The following is a 27,866-nucleotide window of genomic DNA, read 5'->3' on the forward strand; positions in this document are numbered from 1 at the left end:
CGTAAAATGCTGAGCCAGCAAGTCTTATGGCCGGTTCATATAATTCCAGTCACAAAAAGTAGTTTTTGAGTTATCGCCTAAAAAAATTGAGTATTTGAACAAACTGATGTTTTTACCTTTTAAAAAATATTTTATGTGGAATCAAGATTTTTACTTTCGGTCAACGTAGCATACTAAACTTTTGGGATTAGCCACTTTTTAACTTTTCTTTTTAGTTACTGGATTTTCCATTGATGTCGGACACTCATATCGGTGATGTCGGAATACACACAATACACCCGATTAGATTGATAGACTGAAATAATGTGAATAGACTATTATAATCTAGATAACTTAATAGGTTTGTTTACTTACTTGCCTAAAGTGGTGAGTCCCAACCCTTCGAAAGCCGCAGCGATTTTCAGTCCATTAGGATTCTCAGGCCACTCGATTTTGTCCAAGTCCGCTAGATTTTCTGTTCTATCCAACTCCGAGCACTGAATATTTAGCACTAAATGAGTCCCATCCACATCTGGTATTTCACTGCACGTACAATATGAACACACTATAATTGATCTGTGCACTTCTTCTGTGTCATCATTATCCTGTGCCTTAACAGGGTTGTAAATTAAAAAAAATAACGTCAAAAACTTTAAGGCGCGCATTTTGTTTTTTTTTTTTTTTATTTATATCGGCACTGACAACTACCCGTTCAGCCTTATCGAGGTGGAGTGATAATGATAAGATTCTTTTTATCGCATCGTTATCGCGGGATTGGTGATGCGTGTGTACATTGCTGAATGTGACGTAGACTAAATAGATAAATAGGGATTAGAGCACGGGCTTGGCTCTAGCATTGTATGAAATCACTTTAATAACTACATTACAAAGTCACTTAGATTAATGTTTATTCTAAAACGTGAAGGAACATGGACGAACTCAAAACAAAGTTACAATGTTAGTAAAATTGTCGGTTACTGAATTGAAATAACCACCGATAGTAATAATAAACATTTTTCAAATCAAAATCAAGAATCGTGAACTAAAATTGCGAATAACATGCAACGCGTGTTGTTGCCGTGGGTAGAGCTGTTCTAAGCTACTTCACAGTTACGCTATCGCGTACAGTTCAGAAACGATCATACGAGTACAACGCAAAGAGTAGGTACGACGGGCGCCGTTCTGTGGCCCCTATAGCCGGCGTTCGGTAGTCTTAGGCGAAGATCTATAGAGCGTTAAAAAATGACTGTTAAAACGAGACAGCGTTATACTGCTGGCATAGATCTGTCTCGTTTTAACTGAAACTTAAGTCTGAGCAAAGTCAAAGTGCGCTCTATAGATTTCAACATTAATCTCATCTCACTAGAGCAGTGGTTTGCGCTACAAATGTAGGTTATAGAATTTGGATTCAGCCTTATAAAGCTTCAGGTTCGATTCCGGCTGGGTTTGTTTAGTTTAATTTTACGAATTTAACCATCTGGTTGTAGGCTGGCTATAGTTGCCACTCTACCCCCAACTGATTTGTGTTCTAGTACGATGTTGTCTTGAAAACGATAAAGGGATGGATTGGATGTATAAAAACTTGTATATTTTTCGATATTAACGTGCTTCTATTTAGGGCTAAGGGAAAAATTTGGCGGAATCCTGTTCAGCCGGGCGATTCAGAACACTCGATTCGGTAAGTTATCGTACGATAAGATGTATTTTTCAACTGAAAATACAGTTATCGTTCGATAACTTTCCGAATCGAGTGTTCTGAATCGCCCGGCTTTTTCACCACAATGCGACATATTCTACAGACATAACATTATGTTGGGGGAGCATTATTGCTCTTATTCTGTATCTATCTGCGCGGACAAAACGCCGAAAAATATTTCGCGCGGGTTTTTCCGCTTGATTTGTTTGTGTTAGGAATTAGGACAAAGACTACCTTTTTATCGAATAAAAGAAATATCAAATCTATCACGGCGGGTGGCATGCAGTCGTCCACGATATATGCTACTGAACTGTATGATAGCTAAACTATGACTAAGTGATGGCTATTAGCCCAACCTTGCTGTAACCTGAGCGGTACATTGACCACAGTATCGCAGCGATTTCGAGATGACATACGAAACCGCCGCGCGCCTTTTGCTATTTGGTTATTACGTGTAATATTTAATAGGTTTTGTTATTAAAAATCACTTAATCATAGTTTACAAGTGTAAATTAAAAATTTATAACACCCCCGACAAGTGAAGGTTACAGTAACTAGAAAAGAGCTGATAACTCTTAAACGGCTGAACCAATTTTTTTAGATTATAGCTAAGAACACTCTCGATCAAGCCACCTTTCAAACAAAAAAAACTAAATTAAAATCGGTTCATTCGTTTAGGCGCTACGATGCCACAGACAGATACACAGATACACAGACACACAGATACACAGATACACACGTCAAACTTATAACACCCCTCTTTTTGGGTCGGGAGTTAAAAAATAATATTTATTCTTCAATTTGAGGACTTCCCCACACTATTTTACTGAAGGTAACCTAGTTTATTTACCTACCTATGTAATTTATATTTTTTAATATCCAACATCACTACCCATATTGCAAAATAGCTGATGCCTGCGACTTCCTCCGCGTGGTTTTAGGTTTTTAAAATTACTTACTTAAAATTTTATAATATACATATAATTAGATTTTCCGGGGTAGCCCCACTTTCCAGATCTTTCAAAAGTCCCGTGTTATCTAAAAATATTTGGTAAATATTCATGGTTTCTTGATATAAAAAAATATGTATTCATTATATCTCAAGTCGGCGATAGATCGACAGAGTTCCACTTCTTGATACTAAAATAGCTAAAACAAATAAAAGAGAAAAGTCTATACAAAAATATTATATTCCAAAAAGAAGTAACATCACATATAAATATAGCTATTATTTCGCATTTAAGTACAAGTAACATACATAATATTGTTCTTATTACATCACCTTTACTTACATAATATTCATTAAACACTAATCGCTTACTAGCATTTCTTTAAAATGCTATTTTCGACCGTATAGGGTGCCTGTCTCCACTCCTTTCAATGTAAAGACAGACAGACAGACTGTACATTATTCTTAGTTATTTAATACTTTTTACTTTACCCCTTTAGAGTGATTACACACTCATCCGATCCGAGTCCGTGAAAATACGGATATAAAAAACTCGGGCCGAACTCGGATGTTGCTTACGCACTAATCCGATCTCTGATTCAAAGGAATCCATGCTATTCAGTGGACATCTTTGACATAATAATATGTGCGTCATACGTCCGATTCGAATCCGAGTGAATCCGAGGCACATCCGAGATATGTCACGGATGACGGGGAGATATTATTTTCTTCTCGGTAGGAACAGCATTCCGAAACAGTGGGAGATTATTTTGACGATTCAAAAACACTTGTAAAAGTTTAGTTGAATAAAAATAATTTGAATTTGAATTTTGAATTCACGGACTCGGGTCAGATGAGTGCGTAATCGCTCTTAATGTTAAGAATGTATAAGAAATAGTATCAACATGTACTTATAATATAACTTTGTAGTGCAGTTCGGTTTCTTAAAAAGATGATAATATTATGATAATGATGACAATATTTTATTATAGAAAGACATCAATCAAAAAATATAAAGCTATTCTTTGCAAAAGATATGTTCTAAAGTCAATTTATTATGCGCATAAAATCGTTAATTATTTTTACAGTGGAATGCCCATTTACCTATATATTCTGATCTACAGAGCACGCTTTGATTTTGCTGAATTTATTTAAATTTAAAACGAGACAGATATTCGATGCATAGATCTGTCTCGTTTTAACTCAGATTTAGTACTGTGACTGTGTTCAGACAAGACATAGAGAAAACGAGACAAAGATATCTCTCATATAAATCTGTCTCTTCTAACAAGTCTAAGCTAAGTCAAAGTACGATGTTGAAATCTATAGACAGACTTAAGACACTGTTAAAACGAGACAGCGCTATACCGCTGGCATAAATCTATTTCGTTTTAACTGAAACTTAAGTCTAACCAATGTTAAAGTGCACTCTATAGATTTCAACATAAGAATCGATAAAGTCAAAGTACGCTCTAAATCTCAGCCTAAAATTGTGTACACTTTAAATGCTTCTCAGCCTTTGAATATTTCATCAAAATTAAAAAAAAAACTGCTTATAATAAAATTTCACGTTCACTTACAAAATAATCAACAAAATGTAATCGTGCCCGTTTCTTAAATCAAAATAATAATATTTGTAAGTTTTTGCAATAAAAATAGTATTATTTAGGTGTTCGAGCCTTTAGGCTTGACCCACTTGAGATAAATAACCCTTTAGAACATCAGCGCCATCTAGTAGTTCGTAAAAAAAAAAATTTAATATGTGTCAGCGAATTACTATTTTATTGTCGACAATCACGAAGTATACATGAAATAGGAAATAATTTAAGCGACTATCTATTCAGTCTACAAGTACAATTGCATATCAATTCGTTAATTTTGCGCACCAGGTAGGTAATCTCATAGATTCCACAAGTTATTTTTGAGTAGAAGCTTCTTTAAGACCTTTGGGTTTCGTGGGTCGCCGGGAAGCGAAATGAGAGAAACAACCTAACCATATGGGAACTTCCCCGAGACACAAATGAGATAGGAACTTCTCATTTTACTTGACTTCTCGTTGACTGATTTGTGGACTGGACAGTATTCAATCAGACTGGACTGGACCAGACTGGATTGGATCGGACTAGACTGAACCGAACCGGACTTGACTGGTGCGCTCTGATCAAATTTACTTTTACTATCGCTTTCGTTGAGCGTACATTATTTTACTCAAAACTTATGTACAGTGATCTCAAACCAAATAGTCCAATCTGAACACGAGTGTACAAAAACAGCTATGAGCCAGCTTGTGTCAAATCGATAAGTGGGAGAGTGCTGGTTCCTAAACAAATAATAAATGCCATAAATATTAAGCAATTTATTATTAGACCTAACTAATCACAACATAACAATGTTTAAGGAAATAAATAAATCCTTAATCAATGACTTTGGTGGACAGTTCCCTGGTGTTCCCTGGTGGTGGATAATTTGCACACAGTAATCAGACAAGGCGGCTGTGTTTCTGCTCACTACTCTGTACAAATCCAACAATTGACAATCAAACAGTGTATAATAGTACCTACTTTGACGAAATTATTTGACTTTGGCTTTGATCTGCGTAGACCGCCATTTTGCAGCTTCAGATTGGATTTCGTTTTATGATCACTGTACATGAGGCTGAGTGTTTTTTAATCAAATGATTAGAATTGAGCGACTTAGCTTAGTTGTCTGGTTGGCCCTCAGAGCGCGTTGTGTTCTTTGAGCAGGAAGTGTCCGACCAGACGCTTCTGAATGTCCGTCACTCCGCCATATATTTGCGTGCCGCGGGCGTCTCTGGTGGCGAGAGAAAATAAGAATTATTGAGCAGATCTGTGCACTACCACTTCTGCTTACTAATACTACTTTAGAGCCTCAATAGCTCAACCGGTAAAGGAGTGGACTGAAAACCGAAAGGTCGACGGTTCAAACCCCGCCCGTTGCACTATTGTCGTACCTACTCCTAGCATAAGTCTGACGCTTAGTTGGAGAGGAAAGGGGAATATTAGTCATTTAACATGGCTAATATTCTTTATTTAAAAAAAAAAAAAAAAATCTATATTAACCTACAAGGTATATTTTTCACTAACCCCCACTCACCTGAAGTCTCTTAGCGTTGAACTTGGTGGACAATCCCTGCCGCCTAAGATTTGCACGCAGTAGCCGGCGACGGCAGCCGGGTTTGTGCGCGCCACATCCATGTAAATGTTCTGTGCTTAACTAAAGCTTGACTTGATCTTGGTGGACAGATCCTTGCCGCCTAGTATTTGCACGCAGTCGTCAGCCAAGGTGGCCGCTTTTCTGCTCACTAAATATTTGGCCATGGAATTGATCTATGCTTACCTAAAGTATCTCCCAGCATTGCCCTTGCTGAACAGTCCCCTGCCGCTCATGATCTGTACGTAGTGATCCGCCACGGCAGCCACGTTCTAACCCGCCACATATTTGGCGATGGAACTGTTCTATGCTTATCTGAAGTGTCTCTACAGTCCCCTGCCATCTAGAATTTGCACACAGTGGTAGGCAATGGCAGCTGCGTTCAATCCCACCCTATTTGGCCATGGAACTTTTCTATGCTTACCTGAAGTGTCTCTCGGCGTTGAACTTGGTGGACAGCCCCCTGCCGCCCAGGATCTGCACACAGTGGTCAGCGACGGCGGCTGCGTTTCTGCCGGCCACATACTTGGCCATGGAACTGTTCTTAGTACTAACGTCCGTCGCCGCTCTGTATGTTAGCAGCCGAGCCGTCTCCACCATAATGCACATGTCTGTTAATCTATCCTATAAAACAAATTGGCATGTTTAACTTCACTTATTTCTCTAGTTTAACTAGTAATTTAATTAAACTGAGTCTGTTGTAGGCTCTTCTCAAACCTGGGCCGCATTTGGAACCTTTGCAGCTTCTGTTTTAAGTTTACGTAATTATCATCTTACAAATCCAAAAACTGATAATCAAAGTGTACAATAGTACCCATTTTGAATAAATTTTGACTTTGAATTGACTTTAACTATTTATATTTTACTAGGATAGCAAAAAATGGCGCCACAACCATATTATAATAATACGCACTACATATTCTACACATATTCATTTTCTTGATTTACAACCATGGACATACATAAAATTAAAAATTAAAAATTTGCAATATTAAAAATGTTGATAATCTAAAAAATATCAGATAGAAGCAAGCGTTAATTTGCAGAAGTATATAATACCGCTATAATCCACTAATCTGTTAAATCTGTATGGTACAATGTTCAATATGGATGGTACAGTAGTTACTTACTTTGTCTGCAACTTATTTATACAAGTAAAAATAAATTAAGTATAGTTACGATTTATTTTCGCTTTTTGAGTGAGTCTGAAGTTCTTACCTTTACAGATGGCAGCCTTGTAAGATTTTTTCCGAAAGCATGTCTCTCTTTGGCATAACTGATAGCTGTGTCCAATGCTGCTTGTGCAATACCTGTTTCAATCAAAATTGGTCTTTATGGCTTCGAGACAGAACACACCCCATGAAAAGTTATGAAGCTGAAGTAGCTCAGGCACATAGCTCGGAGATCTGATAAAAGCTGACTTTGAGATCCCAGATCTCAAGGTCCTAGAATAGCCAACCCGCATCTCAAACGCTATATCAGTAGTACCGACACAGTGTTGTCAGAGGCGGGATACCGACTCGGTACACCTCTCAAGCGGCACAATACAGTAGAGTATTAAAATCCCTACAATGGGGTCCAACTTTCTCAAAATCTAAAATTACCATACACACAGAAATACATCGTCAATAGATCAAGTACGTATACAAAGCGGGGCTTCCTGCAATGGATGGAAGAACTGGAATAGGATGACAAGGAAGACTTACCAACAGCATGAGCCGCGATGCCAATCCGGCCCTGGTCGAGTTGCGCCATAGCAATCTTGAACCCCTCGCCCGAGTGTCCCAGAAGGCAGCTGTTTGGCAGACGCACGTGTTCCAGCGTGAGGTCGCAGGCGGTAGCGGCCCTGAGGACGGCGCTTTAATTCTGTTTTATTTGCCCCCTTTGGCGGAGGGATAGGGGGTATAGAGGAATTGCCACTTACCATTCTCACGATTGAAATTCTGGTGTTTGCGAATTTCGATCGCTTCAAAATTACCATATTAATCGTGGTACGTATACGTTATATTTTTTTTTAATCTGTATTATCTTTACAAAAACAGTGTTTACAAACATTAGTGTGAGGCCCTGCCTCCTGATCAGGTGAAAACTCTGTTTCAGTTCAGTTTCTGTAACCACTCATAATAATTTAATTTAAATTTAAATCACGTAAGTAATATATTATATAGTAAGTAGTATAAGTAATATACAATATTTAAAGATATTTATAATTAGTATACTAAGAGCTGTGTAGTGTGTATGGTGTGTGTGTGTGTGTTTGTGCGTGCGTGCGTGTGCGTGTGTGTGTGTGTGTGTGTGTGTGTGTGTGTGTGTGTGTGTGAGTGTGTGTGTGTGAATGAGTGTGAGTGCGTGCGTGTGCGTGTTTTGTGTGTGGTTGCGCGTGAAAAGAAAATTACATTATAACATGTGGTTAAACCACAAAATAAGCCTAAAATTATTAGTTCCTCTATACCCCCAAATCCAAGTTTGACAACCAAGATAAGATAATAATGGGCAGCCATATTTTAAAGCATGCTCGAAAGTGTCGTCGACACCTTCGAGGGTGTAAGCACCGAGCCAGTATCTATATATTCTGTACCGCTCTGCACTTACGTGTCAAACACGCAAGCGCAGGAATTTGTTTTCACTTTCTAGAATACGAATGTATGAGTTCTGCCGGTCTGGAGTCTTATAATCTCTTTGGTTGTAATCGAGAAAAAAATTGTTAGTTAAGTTTACGTAGTTAATTATTTTTTGTATTGCAAAACCTGTCGAATACTTAAAATGTTTTTTCGATTTTTCATTGGAAAATGTTAGGTAAGTAGAATAGAAATCAAATAACAAAGGTGTAATAATGCTATTGCAAAACTCACCTCACACCCATCAAAGGCTCTTTCTTTCCTCTGAATACACCTTCAGCGTCCAAAGGAACGAGGAAACCTACAACAGAACACCAAGAACATTTTATTAGGTACTAAATACTAATCTCATAACAATAAATTATTTTCGGTATTGGATAAATAAGCAATGCACTGCAAAGTGGTGCTTAGTTTATATCATGTATAACTGTGAAATATCTTTCTAGATTAGTGATGATTTTGGTTAAAGAAATTCATTTATTATGGATGTTGAGAAGCAACTTAGTTTATATCATGTATAACTGTGAAATATCTTTCTAGATTAGCGATAATTTTGTTAATAGAAATTCATTTATTATGGATGTTGAGAAGCAATTAGAAATAATATTGACTGACAAGCAAATAATACTCACAAGCAAGTCCTTTGTGTCTCAGTTCAGGATCAAAGGTGGCAAAGACGACGGTGGCAGCGCCCTCCACTGCCGACGTCACCCAGCTCTTCTTGCCGTTGAGTATCCAGAAGTCGCCGTCCTGTCGAGCGGTAGTTTTGATGTTCGCTACGTCACTACCCGCATCTACAGAAGAAATTAAATCTTAAATAACTCGTAAACTTATAAACAGCCATATGGTTCGTTGGTTCGAGGTCGGAAAATATGCGATTCGTTTTTTTAATCAATATAGGTATATAGGTACTTATATAGGTTCTCAGGACCCTTAAAGGCCGATTCACACCAATTGCGTATGCAGCACGTACACGTGACACGTGCGTAGTGACGCGCGTGAATCCGTAGACATAACTGCACGCATTACGCGAACGTTTACGTCACGCAAGCGTATGCCATGTTTCATACAGTTCCATACATTAGAACGTAATGGTACGCGCTACGTCTACACTTACGCTACGTCTTACGCAGCCTGTGTGAACGAGCTCTTAGTCTTGCCGACTTGTTTGGGCACTGCACAAACCCCGCGTTGGACTTCGTCTGTGTTGGTGCTAGCTGGCAGGCGTGCTCTGCCTTTTTGGAGTGTTTTTTTTTGTTAAAACTGACTGGAAAGCACTCTAAGGGGGTGACGTGCGTATGTCGGCGAGCGCCGGCACAGACGGGGTCCATACTTGTATAGTTTAACTAACAGGTCACATCTAGTATTATTTATCTTTTCAGTAAGTTGAAAAAGTTAAGTAAGAAATGTATCAGACGAACATAAGTTCAACAAAAAAATTAGATACATTAGTACATAGTATATATATGTATCAGTAATATGAATACTAGTTTTGTTTAACGAGTTAGATAACAATGACCAACAAAAGGTCATTATGAATTCTAACAATGTATAAGTATCTGTAATAATATTCTCTTAATCTTATGCAACACAGCCAACAGTCAACAATAAGTAATAAACGTTAGATATGTGAATGCTCACTATTTTATTCATTTTAGAATCCATTACATTCTACCTTTAAGATATAATTTAGGTGGTCATCAAAATAGACAAAACATATGTTACTTTCCACGGAGAGAAGTTAGTCTCTCTCTGTTAATAATCCCCAACAAAATATGATACATACAAAAAACTCAGTAGGCGTTAATAATTTTGAGTCACCAACCAATTACAAACATGTTTTCATTGCAAAGCAAAAATTATAGCCTTTCAAGATAATCCCCTATCTAATAATTGGTAACTGTAAAGTGAAAACTGTATGAAAATCCATATTTCTCAGAATAGCTCCTCACCAAACAGAAACTCAGCACTGTGGGGGATTTTAATTTATAATGATGCTGAACAAAATACTAGCCTGGTTCACTCAAGGCAAAGCACCCAACAGCTCCTTTAGTGAAATCGGACAGGAACCTTTCCTTCTGCTCTGGCGTTCCTCTCTCATTAACCAGGTTAGCATACAGGAAGTTGTGTATTGACACCACCATCCCAGTACTGGCACAGCCTCTGGAAATCTCCTCTACTGCAACGGCTAGTGATAAGTAATCGAGGCCAAGGCCGCCATACTCTTGGTCGACGCAAGCACCCATGAGACCAAGGTTCGTCAGTTGCTTTATCTAAAATTCAAATAAGGGAAAAATAACACTTAACTCCTGTTAAATATACATAATATTGTGTATGTCACACAATAATATACCATTCTATTTATAAAAAGCAATTAACTGCAATAACTATTGAGTTATTGCTATATATATGATTTGAAAACTCTTTGATTTTCCAGGATAAAAAGTATTTTATATATGTTAATTCAGAGTATAAGCTATCTCTATTCCAAATTGGTCATCATTGTGGTGTGAAGAAAAAAAAAACTCTCCAGAGATAAAAAGTAGTCTATAATGTGTTAATCTAGGGTATAATCTATTTTCATACCAAATATCAGCCAAATCCGTCCAGTAGTATTTGGATGAAACAGTAACCAACATAAACACACATACAACCAAACAAACTTTTGCCTTAATATTATTAGTGATTAGGATAAGGATACTTAAGGTTAGCTCACATAAACCAACAATGCTTATCAGAAGTTTTACAACTTATCATATTTGGAAAGCACTCAAGTATTATTGTGTTCATTTACAGACGAGATAAAAATGCCTTAGATAATTTAAATGTACCTTTTTTAAATGTAACAATATTTGACTGATATAAATATTCTTAATAATACCTATATCATCATGAACCTATTGCGTTTACTACTGAGCAATTCCTCTCAGGAATTAGAGGGGTTTAGCCAAAGTCCTAAAACCTAAGTTTAGTGTCCGATTCACATAATAGCTGGAGGCTTAACCATAGCTGCAGTAATTTATTTAATGAATGTCACATAAAAACAAATCATTTATCCAAATATTCTCATATTATCGAGTTTGCGTATTCATGTCTCTCAAACTTAATGGAAAATAAACTGGTTGATGTTTGTGAAAATAGTTAAGTTTAAACTTAACACCAATTAGATTTGATGTATTACCTCTTCAAAAGGGAAAAGGCCTTGTAAGTCTAGTTTAGAGGCATTTGGCTTAAGATGCTCATTGGTGTAATTCCTAGCCAACTCCTGAATAGCCAGCTGTTCTGCATTCAGCTGGCTGGTGAAGCTCCGACTCTGGGATACCACAGCTTTCATACATTGTAGCAAGCATACTGAAAACATAAAATGAATAAGAAAACAGCTAATGCTTGGCATACATTGTATTAAAAATATTTTATTTCGACCATCAAAGAAAACTGAAACAAGTTTGCAGAGCATTGTAAGCGTTTTTGGTTAAATAACACCACAAATAAAACTGAACAAATTACCTACTAAAAATTGCAGAAGAAAATCATTAAAAACTCAAGAGAACTCTCAATAAAATGGCATAATTTTGGTTCAATAGTTGTAAGATTTTTTTATGTCAAAACTAATTCTCATTGGAACCTCGGAACATGTAAATTTCTTCATAAAATTTTGAGTCTTGTTATTTGTTAACAGTTTTCGTAAGAAACAAAATTAAATTACAGCAATTTAAAATATACTTACAGCTCGATTTTGTTGATTTCAAGAGAGCGCCCGCAACCATTTTGGGAACGTAGACTATAAATTTTATTCAACTTTTATCGCTGTGTGACGCGGTCGATGTAGCGTTACATGGAGTGCGGGGAATGATAAATAATCATTTAATGATAATGCACAAGGTCAAGCGCTCATTTGAATTTCGGATATTTTGTCAACACTGTAAGTAACTATAGGAACACAACCAAAAGCTCACGCATGAATCACGTAATTTTAACCGGTTTTTCAACTTAAAACGTTACAAAACTCAAGGTTCCATAAATACTTCAGTGAAGAGCACTATTCCGCCTACCAGTTAGTTTGAAATTATCCAATTTCTTTTAAATTTTCAAAAAATTTAATGTCAACAAAAAAGTTACAATGGTTACGTTACAAAATGCTTACAAACCATTACAAACCGACTTTGTCAATGTCAATTGTCACGACTCACGAAGTAGGTACAGTAAACAGTTTCATTTTTAAGTAGAAACGGGTAACATTGTTCACGGTCAATATTGTTATAGCGGATACAATAACAAAAGTTTTGCGTTGTAAAATTAACGTAGGTGTTCCTATATAGACGTTGAGGTTTTTATAGCTCATTTTCTAATCCCGGCGACGAAACCCCAGACGCCTGGCAGCGCATGACGTGATTGTTTTATAATTTAGAAGAAAAGATAAAAAACAAATTTGTTTAAAAAAAAAACTATTTTTTTGTAAAGTTCAGAAATCACTTTCTGAACTTCAAGCTATTATGAAAAGAAAATGTGACACGACGTTATAGAATTAGTCAGGGACTTCGTCTGTGTTGGTGTTAGCTGGCGGGCGTGCTCTGCCTTTTTGGAGTATTTTTTTTGTTAAAACTGACTGGAAAGCGCTCTAAGGGGGTGCCGTGTGTGTGTCGGCGGGCGCCGGCAGTCAGCACAGACGGGGTCCATACTCCATACTTGTATATAGTTTCCCTAACTTGTTACAAATAGCTACAAACTTGACATTGGCTTATCTTTGTAAAGCCAGACGAGAGAGTAAAAAAAAAAGAGTTAGTCAAGTGTCAAAGTCAAAGTTAAAAAAAAAAAAGTGATTTCCTCAAACAATTTTCAGATTTTCTAATTTTCTATAGAGTTTACCTATAGTATATTGCCGTTAAATTTCCTATAGAAAACTTATAGCGAATGTGACTTCATCTATGATTGATATTATTATAAGATACAAAACGATTTTTTAACTTAAAATCCATTTTATGTGTTAAAGTGGTATCAACTCAAAATGACTTCGATTTTTGATCAATACGAGCAGGCGTCTCAGATTTCCCAGCGCTCAGTGCCAGTGTCTGAACAGATGACGTCGTCGGGCTACATCAATATGCAGTTGGAAGATAATACACCAATGTTTTCTAAACAAAAGATGAATTTTAACCCATCTGACCTGATCACCCATGTAGCGGTGTCTAGTGACTTCTTGGTCCTGGCTATGGCTAACGGAAAGCTGTTCAGGCTTGATTTGAAGATGCCTGATCAACATGAAGGTAACACATTTATTTAAAACTAATTTTTGGCGTAACTTTAACAAACAGTGTATCATGATGGGATCTCATTTATGCAGGCATAATATAAGGTCCTTTATGTTAAAGAAGTTTTTGTATTAATTTATGTCTCACACTGGCCGTCTATTTTATTCTAATTCTATTTAAATTTGGAATGTTACTCTAACATGTCTTCTAATAAAAATATGTTTTCTCAAAGTATAATATTTATTTTAATTGAATTTTATCGATCCTAAAACGGACTCTAATACTTTATCCAAAAGGCAAGAATGTAGGCAAAGTTTTCATGTCACGTCAACAAAATAAAATGAATGATACACAATGTAAATACTAAAATTCTGCCTCATAAAAGTATTATGTAGTAGTACAGTAATTTGCAAGTCTAGTCAAGTTGAGATTTACAGAAACGAAGACACAGGATTGCACTTTGTAGAAAATATGGATGTCAGCCGACTATGTATTTGATCCTTAGTCTATGACCTGTGAAAACTGCCACATTGCACTTTCTGATTGGACTACTTGTTTTGGGCACATTAAACTTAATTAAGTAGTATGAAAATAATAATTTATTCACTAGGTGTTTTTGGATTTAGTAGGCACAGATTGATTGATTATTATTTTTTATTCAAAACTGTTGATAAGAGTCAGTCACTAAATTGGCTTTTAAAATTAATGAGTAAAGTTTGATTATTATTCAAATAATTGTAATCTATAAAATGATTATTGTTAGAGTGTTAATTTCTTGATAAATTATTTAATTGTAACGATGTTTTTTCTCACTCTGATCTTTCCTTCATTGCTAAAGATGGCAGATCTTATAAATTAAGGATTTTAAGGTATACACTTTTTAAAATCTTTTAGTTTTAAGTTGAAGAGTATAATATTAACTTGTATCTTCATTTCTACCTTTCTTCTGGACAATTATAAATCTATACTAATAAATAAAATTGGAGTGTCTGTCTGTAATTTTGAAATAACTACCGCATATAAAGGTCATATGGTTATTTGAACGATACTATAACTGAATCACACGTTTTTTAAATTTTTGTCTGTCTGTCTGTCTGTCTGTCTGTTTGAAAAGGCTAATCTTCGGAACGGCTGAACCGATTTTGACGGGATTTTCACAGACAAGTAGAGGATTGACCAGGGAGTAACATAGGCTACTTTTTTAACCGACTTTCAAAAAGGGAGTTGTGTTTTTCAACCTATGTACACCGAAATCTCCGAGATTTCTGAACCGGTTTGCATCATTTGTTTTTTAATCGATAGAGGAACTTTGCGACATTGTTTCATAAAAAATTTGGAGTCCAACTCCTCAATCCTGATGCTGCAGGGGATCTGACCAATCCACGCGGGCGAAGCTGCGGGCATCAGCTAGTACATATAATAAAATTGTAGAAAAGTGGGTCTGTACACTGGAAATATATAAAAAAAGTAGCAAGGGTTGTTATTATATCGATGCCGAACCCGAAATTGTAATTAATTTTTTTTTTGTCTGTTTGTCTGTGTGTTTGTGCACGCTAATATCAGAAACGGCTTATTCGATTTAGATACGGTTTTCACTAATATATTGTAGTGAGTTTCACTTAATATTTAGTGTTTATTTCATGTCAATCGGTTCATAAATAAAAAGTTATGTCAATTTAAAGAATCACGGCGAACATTTTTAACGTACAGAGTACGTACTACACGCCTCGCGCCTGAGCGTCCGTGGCTATATAAAGCGCGCTGAGAGCTATTCCACGCGAACGAAGTCGCGGGCACAGCTAGTTGTACACTAAAACACTAAATAGAAAAAACCTTTTAAATTTTTTGTAATTATGAATACCCATTCTTTTTTTTAGAAATCCATTATGCGAAATTCGTGCAACCAAACTCAAAACTCACAGCCATATTCCTGGACCCATTGGGTTACCATCTGCTCATGGCTTTTGCTGCTCGGAACAAAGAGGGTAGCCCTGAGTTAGTCTATCTGCATCGTAAGAGCATCAAACTTAAACCAGTAACCAAGTCTAAGAACTATGAGGTAACAGAAGTTGGGTGGAACTATGAGAACAAGTCTTTGACAACCACAGGTCCTATACTGCTAGGTACTTCGCAAGGACATATACTTGAAACTGAGTTGGAAGCAGAGAGTGATAAGATGTTTACAGCTAGCCAGCAATATTGGAGACAGGTGTGTTTGAATTTTTTTATTTTCCTCCCTCCAACTAAGCTAAAAGCTTGTGCTAGAAGTAGGTATGACACTAGCTAGTGCAACAGGTGGGGTTTGCACTGGCTACTTTTCCCATTTCTGTCTGCTCCTTGAGCTATTAAGGCCTTTACATGTATTTTACAGAGTTTTTTAAATACTTTCTTTGCATAGGCTGTCTTTGGAAAGTAAAACTTATGACTGAAATAATTAATGTACTTTTAAAAGTGGGTTGTGTTCAATTTGTGTGTATAAAAGTCTTTTCAAATTACACAGACTCCAACTCAACTCTCAGCAAAGGCATGAAAATGCGACCTTTTTGCTGTGTTCCTTGGTGTAGTATTCAACATAATCATAATCTTTATTGCTTTTATTTGCTGACATAATAAGAACACAGTAAATAATAATACAAATATATATCAAATAATAACCATGATGGTCATGTTTAGAGTTTTCTTGATCTCATAGGAAATTGATTTTTTTCGATTTTTTATTTGATTAAAGTGTAGAATTGAACTAATGGTCTATGTCCTGTCTGTGTTACTCTTGTATTTATATATCTTTGTTTTATTTCCTCAAGCTGCCTACTTATCTTCCTATTTATGGAGGCAAGGAGATTGATGGTTTGGTAATAATATTGCTCTCAATTTTAGCTTCCTTATTTGTTTTTTGCCTTAGCATGTCACCAACTTTTCAGTCTCATTTATACTTTTTAGTTATCATCCCAATTACCAAACGTTTATTTGAAATGCAGCTTATTTTTGGGACTTTTTAAACTATTTGTATTTACTAATAAGAATTTCTGTACAAAAAACTGTAAAACTTATTCTTTTGTTAAAGTCTTGTCTTGTCCAAGTCAGAAATCAGTATGCTATAGAACAGGGTTTAAATCAATTGTTGGGGGAAGACTTGGTGGGAAAATGCCATTGATGTAGGAGGAATCAACCCTTTAGGTAACAAGAACATAGCAAGTGTGCCTTTTATTTGTGTTATTGCAATATTGAGTTTAAAAGTGTTCATGTGCTCTAAGCCTAGTGATCAGCCAATCGTGGTTGATTGACGATATCACTAAACCGATCAATAAACGATATTTAAATCGATAATTTTAATATTTCTTCTTGAAATTTATTTGATACTAGATGATGTCTGCAACTTCGTCTGCATGGGTTTGGAAACTTAACAATCCTGAACTCTTTGATTTTCAAGAATAAAAAGTAGCCTCCATCACTATCACTCTCCAAGTCTTTAACTTTATCCTTGTAAAAATTGTTGATCCGTCTCTACAAGATGGGATGACAAAACCATCAAACAGTCACACTTTCTAATTTATAATATTAGTAAAATAGGAATGGTTCTACATCTTCGACGCTCGCGATTGACTGATTTTTAGCATTAGACATTTTTTCCATTAAAATACTATACTGCAATTAACATAGACTTTGAAATTATTTTTAATCGACTTAAAAAGAGAAGAAGGTTTACAATTAGGTGCGAATTTTTACTGGCTTTCCTATAGTTGTACCTAATTGTTTTTTCTAGATATTCGACATCGGTAGAGGCATGAACACGCCTATCACAGGCATACAATTCCACCGAGTCGGAAACACTAGTAAATTCTTCATCTTCGTCACCACACCCACCAGGCTCTACCAGTTCATAGGCCACGCTATGATGGCTGACGACAAACCTTCCCTACAGTCTATATTTCATCCGTATCTCACTACTCCGGAGACTGGATTCCAGGAAATACCTTCCACATTGAAATATTCCAAGTTACAGTTCTATTTTGATAAGAATAATACTCCAAGGACGTTTGCGTGGTTGACTGAACCGGGCATATTTTATGGACAGGTAAGATTAACGATAAATGTGGCTTTTCCAAAAATTGATTTTCTTTATTACTGGTGCCCGGCACGACTATCACTCCATCGATTGTACTACGTCAGAAAGCTTCACGTAAGTGTCGGCAACAACTGTACAAATTTTCAACTCAATTGAATGAACGATGCGCGAAAGCATAAGCACCGAACCAAAATACAAACATTATTTATTTACCAACCAAACCAACCAACAAAATTAATGTTATCCCCTTTACAGCTAGATCCAACATCACAACAAAACTCAAATTCACTCTTTACCCAAAGCGAACTCATAAACTATCCATCCGATAAAGATTCAAGTGAAGAAACAACACCACTGTCATTTGTACTGACCGAATTTCATGCTTTACTCATGTTCTCTGATAGAGTCAAAGCTGTTTCACTTTTAAACCAAGAACTAGTCTACGAGGATAAATATTCAGAAGTCCACGGGAAGTTAAAGAATATAGTACAAGATCCCATAAGAAAGACAATATGGGCGGTCACAGATAAAGCAGTTTTTAGATACAAAGTCAAAAGAGAGGAACGAAATGTATGGAGGATTTATTCCGACAAAGAACAGTTTGATCTAGCAAAACTTTATTGCCAAAACAATCCTGCATTCATCGATATCATTAATGTTAAACAGGCAGAATTACTCTTCAATAAAGGGGATTATGATAGAAGCGCAGAAATATATGCAGAGACCCAAAGCAGTTTTGAAACGGTATGCCTAAAATTTTTGGAAGTCGATCAAGTTAATGCTCTAAAAGTCTATTTAGGAAAGAGACTAGAGGCTTTAGAGGATGATAAAACTCTAATTTCCATGATAGTTATTTGGATGACGGAACTGTATTTATCACAACTCGGGTCGTTACGACGTACGGGGAAGGCAGAATCGCAGGAGTACTATCAAATTCAAAGCGATTTCGAAGTTTTTCTCCTGCAACCGAAAGTCGTAAAATGTATGCAGCATATAAAATCTGTTATCTACGACTTGATGTCTTCTCATGGTGACAAAGATAATCTTATTAAACTAACGATGATTAATGAAGATTATGAAAACGTGATAGCCCAGCATATATACAAGAAGTCGTATATGGAAGCGCTGAAAATGCTTCAGTCTAAGAAAAGACCTGAATTGTTCTACCAGTTCGCGTCAACGCTTATGGAAGAAATTCCTTCTCAGACCGCCACTGCTTTGATAGCTCAAGGCCCTTTACTGAATCCTACTAAACTTTTACCAGCCTTTTTGTCCTGTGAAAACGATGAAGTTCATATTTCGGAAATTATTAGGTATTTGGAGTTCATGCTCCAGAATTTTAACGTGAAGGATAAGGCGATACATAATTATCTGTTGACTTTGTATGTGGAATACGATCAGGGAGCGTTGATGAAGTATTTGACGAGACAGGGGCAGGAAATTGTGCTGGTTAACTACGACGTTCATTATGCGTTGAGGTGAGATTATTTTATGTTTGATACCATACTTTTTATGTTTTACTTGCCGTTTTAACTATAAAAAATTGTTATTATGTCAATCAGGTTCCTGCCAGATCGATTTTACCATTCTTCCATCACACATTGTGGCTAATTCTCTTGCCCACAATCTCAAAACTAAACGAACATCACAGGTTTAAATATATTGCTATCCCTTTTATAATGTTTCCTGCAGAAAAGGATAGCATTAAATTTAGACCTATCAATTTACTTTAAAACTAGCTGTGCCCGCGACTTCTTTCGCGTGGAATAGTGACTTTTCGGGCAGCATAATGTTCGCCGTGATTCTTTAAATTGACATAACTTTTTTATTTATGAACCGATTGACATGAAATAAACACTAAATGTTAAGTGAAGCTTACTACAATATATTAGTGAAAACCGTATCTAAATCCAATAAGCCGTTTCTGATATTAGCGTGCACAAACACACAGACAAACAGACAAAAAAAAATTAATTACAATTTCGGGTTCGGCATCGATATAATAACAACCCCTGCTACTTTTTTTTTATATATTTCCATTGTACAGACACCGCTTTTCTACAATTTTATTATATGTATAGATTACATACAACAGAGTTAGCTACATTGCTATTTCCAGAATTCATTTTATATTAAATTGTGTTTATTGAGACTTCGACTTTGTTGTACATACATTTAAGGTTTAAGGTAAAATATTGTTAAGGACTTTTGTAACCCATTTTATTTTATTGGCGATCAAAGTACAACTAGCCCTTAATTGAATATTTCTAGGCTCTGCAGAGAGAAGGGTTTGTCAGAAGCGTGCGTAAAGCTATCAACTCTGCTGGGGCTGTGGGAGTCGGCCGCGGAGTTGGCGTTAGAAGTGGACCTGACTCTGGCGAAGAGCGTCGCCAATATGCCGGACGATGAGAGCCTGCAAAGGAGGCTTTGGCTCGGAATAGGTATATACCGAATCCTCAGTATTCTGTTTTTTAGGGTTCCTCAAAAGGAAAAACGGAACCCTTATAGGATCGCTTTGTTGTCTGTCTGTCTGTCCGTCCGTCTGTCTTTCCGTCCGTCCGTCCAACCCGAAGTTGCACGATAAATCAAAAATTTTTATGCATGTTGACCACAAATTCAGTTTTCGAATTTTTGCTTTACTTGCGCTATAAGACTTACCTACTTGCCATATTTCATGGTTCTAGGTCAGGAAAGTGCCCTATAGCTTTTCTTGACAGACACGACAGACAGACAGCCAACAAAGTGATCCTATAAGGGTTCCGTTATTCCTGTTAGGCACAGAACACTAACAACCTACACACATCTGCCAAATACTGTACTCTCCCATAGTTGGATAAAGTTTGTATTCCTTCGTCTATTACAGCCGAACACGTGATAACCAAGAACCAAGACATCAAGGAAGCGATGAGTTTACTAGAAGAATGTCCGCTCATCAAGATCGAGGATATCCTGCCCTTCTTCAGCGACGTGGTCACCATCGACCACTTCCGAGAGCCCATTTGCCAATCCTTGGAGGTGAGCTAACCTCACTACTGAGGTTTTATTGCAGCTTCAGGAATTCAGGATAAATAATATAATCGTAGATAATAGTTGCACATTTCAATCTACTGCCAAAATTGTAAGCTAGACTATTACCGCACATGAGCGATAAAAATATATTATTCCACAGTTGGCCACCTATACAAACCGTACTGTAATATTTCATTATTGCACAAGTGCGGTAATACTTATGTATATGGTCCATATGGTTGATCTACAGTACAGCTGTTTTGAGACCACCATCTATTTACTATTAGAGGACAGAGGTATTTTAGGTTCTAAATAGAGTTATAGGTTAGGTTGTAAATAGAGGTTAAATAAAATATGTATTGAACCTGGATACTAATATAAATTTCTATTTATCATAGCACACATTTTATTCTTTTTTAAATCGCTTGCGGCTTGGGTGTTAAAATTTGCTTACCAACTATTATAATTTCTTTAATTAAAATAATTCTTGTTTTTAGGAATATAACAAACAAATAGAAGAGATTAAAGCAGAAATGGAGGAGGCCACTAATTCTGCTGAATGTGTAAGTTCTGTTTTTTATTGTTCTCCCATTTATTTACACATCTCACTCAAGTCATATTTTTAAAAAATGTTCCCAAAAAAATAAAATAAGTTTATTTTTTATATTTATTATAATATCTATTTTATTCTATTGATATTTATAACTTATAGAATGTGCAGGGCATTTTTATGTTACATTCAGTGCCACAAAAACCACAAATTAATAACGTTGTATTGAAGGGCGCAACAGTAGCGATAAAAATCGTAGGCAAAACTACATGCCACACATCACAACTGTATCGCTATTGTATCACTACAAAAAGTCACGGTGGGCGATCTCTCTAAGGGTGAGATCTATAAACGGCACTCAGACTTTGCTTAGACTTAAGCCAGAGTTAAAACGAGACAGATGTATATCTCTCACATAAATCTGTCTCGTTTTAACTCAATCTTAAGTCTGAGCAAAGTCAAAGTGCGCTTTATAAATCTCACCCTTAGTCGCATCTAAAGATTTTCCTACTGAACGGTCAGCACCTCAAGAGACTGCCTTCTTGTTGAAGGATCTAACCAACGTTTTCGAGTGGTTTAACTCTAATTTATAAAATTCGAATTTCGAAATTTTTCAAAAAAATTGATTGTTTCAGGTCCGTAACGAAATCCAATCGTTCCGTAACCGGAGCGTGCTAGTGTCGGTGTCGGACGCGTGCTGCCTGTGCGACATCGCGCTCCTGCTGCGCCCCTTCTACCTGTTCCCCTGCGCTCACAGGTTCCACAGCGACTGTCTCATGGCTGAGATGCAGCCCATACTGGGTAAGTGTTCCTGGTACCGGGATAGCGTATTGCCTACTTTCAGCTACTTACACATATGGAATAGTTATTTATGTTGCTAGTGCGCAAAGTAGAACATTATAGTCGAGGCACAAATTTTAAGACTAATTGCAAGCAAGGTGCACTGAATAGTACAACTTTTGGTACTTGGTACTTTTATTTATTAGGAATTTGGTAAAAATATGGTAAGACCAATATCACTACACTGCCATGTTACACTGTAACGGTTTTTTATAGTATCATTACCATGTATTGTTACTAAGTTAATGACGCATGAAAGCAATCGATTTTAGTCTCAACATCGCACAAGATAATGTTATAACTTGATACATTGATTCAGCTACATATTGTAACATCTTGCATTTTGAAAAGAGCAACTATTGAGTTTCTTACAGGCTTTTTTCAGTAGAATCTGTTTAGTTCTCAGTAGAATTAAATATTATTTCTTTCTTTCTTGTTATTTAAATAAGTATTATTTATACAAAGAAATTCTTATGTTATTTATTTTTCTTCTAGCGCCGGCCAAACGCAACAAACTAACAGATCTACAACGCAAACTGAAAGTTCTCCCCAGCATAGAACTTAACACGGTCACTTCCAGCGGGTTGCCTCTCAAGGAAGTGCTGAAGAATGAAATGGATGATATTGTGGCGAGCGAGTGTGTGTTCTGTGGAGAGCACATGATCACTTGTATTGACAAACCGTTCATTGCTGATGAAGACTGGGACCGAGTGATGAAGGAATGGGAGTGAATGGTTTCAAAGATATAGACTGACGTCTTATCAAATACACTGAATCCTGAACGGCATACTGTAATTTAAACTTTGAGAGACTCCTTGACCTTTTGTGTATTGACAGGTTCAACAATATACAAAAGGTTCATCATGGAACTGGGATCTGGTCATGAAGGAATAGAACTGAATTATAGTCCGTACAAAATTACTTCTAACGCGCCATTTAAACGCTATCTTTTTTTTTTTTTTATTCACTATAGGTAAGCGCTTGACCACAATCACACCTGATGGAAAGTGATGATGTGGTCTAAGATGGGACGCGTTTACCTAGAAGGTGCCTATTCACTCTTGTTCTGTATCTGGGTCAACAGTGCTGTGAGGCGTATAACATCTGCCCCCAAAAATGTCGTTTCGTGATGACCACGACCGCTCTGCCAAGAGTGTTACGACGAAGAAGAAGAAGGGTCAACAGTACTGTCTTGTCAAAAGTACATGTGATTTAATATTTGACACATAAAAATTTAAATAAGTTAAAATGGCGCGTGAGAACTCATTTTCTACGCATTACAAGTATATTATTGACTACAATATCAATGACTAAAATGATCTAGTCACTAGATGATGCCGGTACTTCGTCCACTTGGATTTAAATTCTTAAAAATCCTGTGGCACCTCGTTAATTTCCCGGGATAACAAATAGCCTATGTCACTCTTCAGTCTTTAACTATACCTAATACCTATCCATGCAAGGAATTATGTCAATCCGTTGTAGTGATAGTAGGATGAATCAATTTACCTATAATGCGCGACAGATCGGGATGGCAATTTGGGCGCCCCGCACACCAGCACAGCCCTCGCGCTAACCCGGTGCGGGATAGCGCGGGTGGTCTCCTCGTCTCAATCCCCCGATTGCCAACTCGACTTGTCGTGTGCTATAGTTCTGTAGCTGCATCACTTTTTAGCAGAATCATAAAATTATCCTATTTATAAATTTAATAAACAATTTTAGTTTTTAAGGATGTATACCTACTGTGATTGAATCTAATATTTTTAAGTATTTTGTACTATAAATGCGTAAAATCAAAATTCCAAATAGTAAATTTGTATGTAAGTATATTAATATATTAAATTGGTATAACACTAAGCTTGGTTATTTTTTTATACACATCTTAAAATTGATGGTCGCGACATCGTCCGCGTGGATTTAGTTTTAAAAATCAACTCTTTGATTTGTCGAGATGAAAAGTAGCCTATGCTCTTCCCCGGAAAGCAAGCTATCTCTGTACCAAATTTTGTCAAAATCGGTTCAACGGATGGGCCGTGAAAACATCTGTACGCAAGCATGACCCACGCGCACTCGTAAAATGCAACTATAGTCCGTACAAAACATAAATGACTTCTCATGCGTCATCTGTCATGTCAAAAGTACCAAAAATAAGCACCAAAATCGTACTTTTGACATTATATTTGACACAAAGTGAAAATGGTGCGTGAGAACTCATTTTTTACGCATTATTTTTAAGTAGAGGACGCTCGCGACTTTGTCCGCGTGGATCTAGGTTTTTAAAAATCCCGTGGGAACTGTTTGATTTTCCGGGATAAAGAGTTGCCTAAATCAATTACAGGGACGCAAGCTACCTCTGTACCAAATTTCATACAAATCGGTTAAGCGGATGGGTCTTTAGGAATCTCGTGGGAACTCTTTGATTTTCCGGGATAAAAAGTAAACCTATGTTCGTCCCTGGGATATAAGCTTACCCTGTACCAAATTTCGCCAGAATTGGTTAAACTGTTGGGCCGTGAAAAGGTAGCAGACAGACACACTTTCGCATTTATAATATTAAAGTATGGATATGGATAAAACAGGAAAATGGAATAAAAAGAAAACACGTAATTATAGATCATTGTTTATTGAGAAAAAATTGTGTTATCAAGTTATGATAAACAATAAATTAATTAATTAAATATTAGGATTTTAAATAAGAGGAGACCACTTTAAACCCTAGAGAGGACATCATAATATTATCTAATGCGAAGTTGCGATGTTAAACACTTAAAATGTACAAACATAATACAAGGTGTTACAGCACATAGGCACAAAGAATTAACACGAAGAAGAAGGAAGGCAGGGCTCTTATTTGCTATGACATTCATATTGTAACTATGTAACAAGATAAAGTTGAAAACTAAAACCCGACTGCGATCGTCTTAATAAACGCTGAAATATTATAGTAAAATTGTTTTTCTGCAGCTTGATATATTTTAATGTTGTAGTACATTTATATTTATGAACTCAGAATTTTCTCCTCTTTCAAGAGACAAAAATAAGACCAACAAGCACTAATAAAGGAATTGGATATCCAACTTTCTTTAGCCGATGCATAAATAATAAGGTTGCCTGGTAGAGATTGCTCTAAGCAATAAGGCCGCCTCTGCACACAATTGTTTTTCAGTTTTTCTTCTTTCTGTGTTGTGTTCCTTTACATGTTTTTGTGTGCAATAAAGACTTCTATCTATCTAAATTTCTGATCTCTAGATAGAGATTGTTATACTTAGATGTTGTTCATCCATATGTGATAAATGTTTTATATAATATAATAATCAACACAGACTGGACAGAACTATAATGATTCCTTGTTCTACTACAAACACTAAAAATGGTTATGTCGGTTTACATAACAAAATATGGTGTCATTGAAGACCAACAAAGTTGAATATTCAAAGCTAATTCCTTTGTTAACATTTTTTGAATCATTTAATATATGTATATATATGTAATTTCGAATAATTACTTGCGACTTGGTACTATCCAACACTAGCTTCTCCTTTCAGCAAAAGTTGCCTGGTAGAGATTGCTCTGAGCAATAAGGCCGCCTTTGCACACAATTGTTTTTCAGTTTTTCTTCTTTCTGTGTTGTGTTCCTTTACATGTTTTTGAGTGCAATAAAGACTTCTATCTATCTATCTATCATTTTGTGTGTACTGTAAAGCAATACGTATCTGCAATTTCCGTCGACAGTTCTTGTATCGAGATGTGGCAGATTTAAATTTTAACATGACAATTTGACAAAATGCATTCTGCAGGTAGTTACAATTTGAATGTCATTGAGAAAAGGGACCGTGGGTTTAGGCCTCGTGCGGCGAATCCTAACCGTGTGGCTACAAACATTTTACTAATGCAAACTAAATTTATTGACTAGCAGCACCATCCACTTCCATCGCTTGCGAATCAGGTTTATTCGTATCACCTTTAGCATCAACTTGCATCACTTCTACATTTTCTGGTTTATTTTCATTTTCTTGTTTATTTATATCACTTTCATTCACTTCTGTCTTACCTACGTTATCTTTATTGCAATCTTTCGTTTCCTTTGTATCTACTACCTCTTCCTTTTTGCTTTCTTTAGCGACTTCTTTGTTATCTTTGCTCTTGTCCCGTTTTTTACCAGTCTTTTTTGGGACCTTTTTCTTTTCAGTGACTTCTTGAGGTGCTGGTGGCTCGGGTACCACTTCTGGGGTCGGTTCTGCGATTTTTGTTTCTTCTGGTTGTACATCAGATTGTTCAGCTTCTTTGCTTTCGGCTGGCTGTTTAGTTTCATCTGGTTTGACATCTTCTTTCATCTCAGCCTCCGCTTGTACTTGCGGCGACGTTATATTTTCCTGCACTTGCTCTTGTTCTATTTGGGGTTGCACTGGTTCTGTCTCTTTGGTAGTTTCGTTCATCTCTACGTCACCATTCTGGACGGCCTGCTCTTCAGCTGGGGTTTCAGTCGCAGTATTCTGCATTTCCACATCTTGCGGTGGAGGCGTAGTCAGAGCTCTGCTATCAGCTTTCCTCTCGAGCATAGCTATACAATCATTAATACATTTAACCACCTCCTTTCTGCCCTGCCTTATGCTTTCTTTGCCGTCAGTCTCGATATTATCTAATTTGATGAGATTCCTCGTTAGCATCTCATCTAAGTATAAATAGTGTTTGTCTTTTTTGGTGCCCTTGAAGTTCTCGACTTCCGTTATGAGGTTGAGGACGTCCTTCTGAATGGTGAGGATTTGGTTGAGGGGATCGTTGGAGGTCGGTTTGTCTTGGGGCGGCGACTGCGGGCGAGTCTCCTCGTGGTGCGGCGGCTGAGGCGAGGTCGCGGGTTGCGGGGTGGTCTGCCGCTGCGGAGGCGAAGGTTGCTTCGGTTGCTGGGGAGGTTGCTTTTGCTGCGGCGGAGTTTGCTTCTGTTGTGGCGGAGCTTGTTTCTGTTGCGGTCTGGACGGAGTCTCCGGGCGCGGCGCTGCGTGCTCGTGATAGCTCTGGGGTTTGGGCGACTGAGATCTTTGCGGCGATCCGCCTCGTGCGAACGCTTGGGGATACATCTTCTGTTTAGTGAACGGTTGCGGCGATTGCCTGAAGAAGGGCTTAGAGAACGGAGAGTGGAATCCTACGGGCTCGTCATTGGCGAAATACTGTTCTCTATCGATATGGGGTTGAGGCGGGGGCACATACGTGGGTTTCGGGTCGGCGAAGTGAGTTCCATGATCTACTGATCTGTTTATGACCGGTTCATCCCTGCCTTCGACGAATATGGGTATGTGCCTGACGTTGGAGTGTTGCTCGGGCGGCGGGGGGTGGGGCTGGTCCTGGTGGCTTTGTCCACTCATCTTGCTGTTGGGGTTGTCGGCGCGCTGATCGGGGGGAGCTGACACAGACCTGTGCGCTCTGTCCTCCGCATCAACCACGCTGGGGTCCGCTGCGCTCTTCTGTCCTAGATCGACTGTGTTCCTGAGCCCGTACTGGGGTAAGGTCTGCTCTAGGTGGGAAGGCCCAGCGTCGTGCTCGGTCTGTGTGGCGGTAGTCTGTTGCTGAGGGGCCTGCGGCTGAGGGGAGGTCGGCTGCTGGTAGGGCTCGTCTCGGGAGCCGAACCGTCTGTTCCAATGCGAGGGGAAGTGTTCTCTGAAGTCTTGCGGTATGTCGTCGAAAGGGAAGTCGAAGCCTCCGAAACTGTCGGCTGTATCTGCAACAACAAAATGTTTTGTTAGT

At 37.4% G+C, this 27,866-nt stretch overlaps 4 protein-coding genes across 10 annotated transcripts in view; 1 reads left to right on the top strand and 3 right to left on the bottom strand.

Annotated features, from left to right (window-relative positions):
- Positions 1-1,083, bottom strand: part of LOC123871830 (leucine-rich repeat-containing G-protein coupled receptor 5-like) — a 15,270-nt gene extending 14,187 nt beyond the window's left edge. For both annotated transcript variants that reach the window (XM_045915824.1, XM_045915823.1), the window contains exon 1: positions 355-1,083. In XM_045915824.1, coding sequence (XP_045771780.1) covers positions 355-644 — 290 coding nt within the window. In that variant the 5' untranslated portion in view covers positions 645-1,083. The remainder of the gene's footprint in view (positions 1-354) is intronic.
- Positions 1,084-3,459: 2,376 nt separating this feature from the next.
- Positions 3,460-12,557, bottom strand: LOC123871839 (short-chain specific acyl-CoA dehydrogenase, mitochondrial-like). 2 transcript variants are annotated; one of them, XM_045915837.1, is made up of 9 exons: positions 12,141-12,557; positions 11,595-11,764; positions 10,428-10,686; positions 9,046-9,207; positions 8,648-8,714; positions 7,502-7,641; positions 7,014-7,105; positions 6,220-6,419; positions 3,460-5,435 (listed from the first exon to the last, which is right to left on the bottom strand). In XM_045915837.1, the coding sequence occupies exons 1-9, from the start codon at positions 12,178-12,180 to the stop codon at positions 5,342-5,344; spliced, it is 1,224 nt and encodes a 407-aa protein (XP_045771793.1). In that variant the 5' UTR covers positions 12,181-12,557; the 3' UTR covers positions 3,460-5,341. The 2 variants fall into 2 exon arrangements, with proteins under 2 accessions (XP_045771793.1, XP_045771792.1); XM_045915836.1 differs by having other exon boundaries at positions 7,502-7,653.
- A 657-nt stretch (positions 12,558-13,214) lies between these two features.
- Positions 13,215-27,866, top strand: part of LOC123871820 (vacuolar protein sorting-associated protein 18 homolog) — a 30,362-nt gene continuing 15,710 nt past the window's right edge. Inside the window, exons 1-10 of one of the 3 annotated variants that reach the window (XM_045915801.1) lie at positions 13,215-13,677; positions 15,540-15,871; positions 16,467-16,514; positions 17,426-17,737; positions 17,984-19,206; positions 20,000-20,169; positions 20,592-20,743; positions 21,235-21,300; positions 21,923-22,088; positions 22,623-22,861. In XM_045915801.1, the coding sequence (XP_045771757.1) occupies positions 13,419-13,677; positions 15,540-15,871; positions 16,467-16,514; positions 17,426-17,737; positions 17,984-19,206; positions 20,000-20,169; positions 20,592-20,743; positions 21,235-21,300; positions 21,923-22,088; positions 22,623-22,858 (2,964 nt within the window). In that variant the 5' untranslated portion in view covers positions 13,215-13,418 and the 3' untranslated portion in view covers positions 22,859-22,861. Of the gene's footprint in view, positions 13,678-15,539; positions 15,872-16,466; positions 16,515-17,425; positions 17,738-17,983; positions 19,207-19,999; positions 20,170-20,591; positions 20,744-21,234; positions 21,301-21,922; positions 22,089-22,622; positions 22,874-27,866 lie in introns of those variants that run through there. The other 2 variants (XM_045915800.1, XM_045915802.1) reach the window with 2 other exon arrangements.
- The window catches only part of LOC123871829 (BAG domain-containing protein Samui-like), a 36,328-nt gene continuing 33,196 nt past the window's right edge, over positions 24,735-27,866 (bottom strand). For all 3 annotated transcript variants that reach the window (XM_045915821.1, XM_045915822.1, XM_045915820.1), the window contains exon 3: positions 24,735-27,840. In XM_045915821.1, coding sequence (XP_045771777.1) covers positions 26,030-27,840 — 1,811 coding nt within the window. In that variant the 3' untranslated portion in view covers positions 24,735-26,029. The remainder of the gene's footprint in view (positions 27,841-27,866) is intronic.

Source organism: Maniola jurtina, chromosome 14, assembly GCF_905333055.1.
Source record: "Maniola jurtina chromosome 14, ilManJurt1.1, whole genome shotgun sequence".
NCBI lineage: Eukaryota > Metazoa > Arthropoda > Insecta > Lepidoptera > Nymphalidae > Maniola > Maniola jurtina.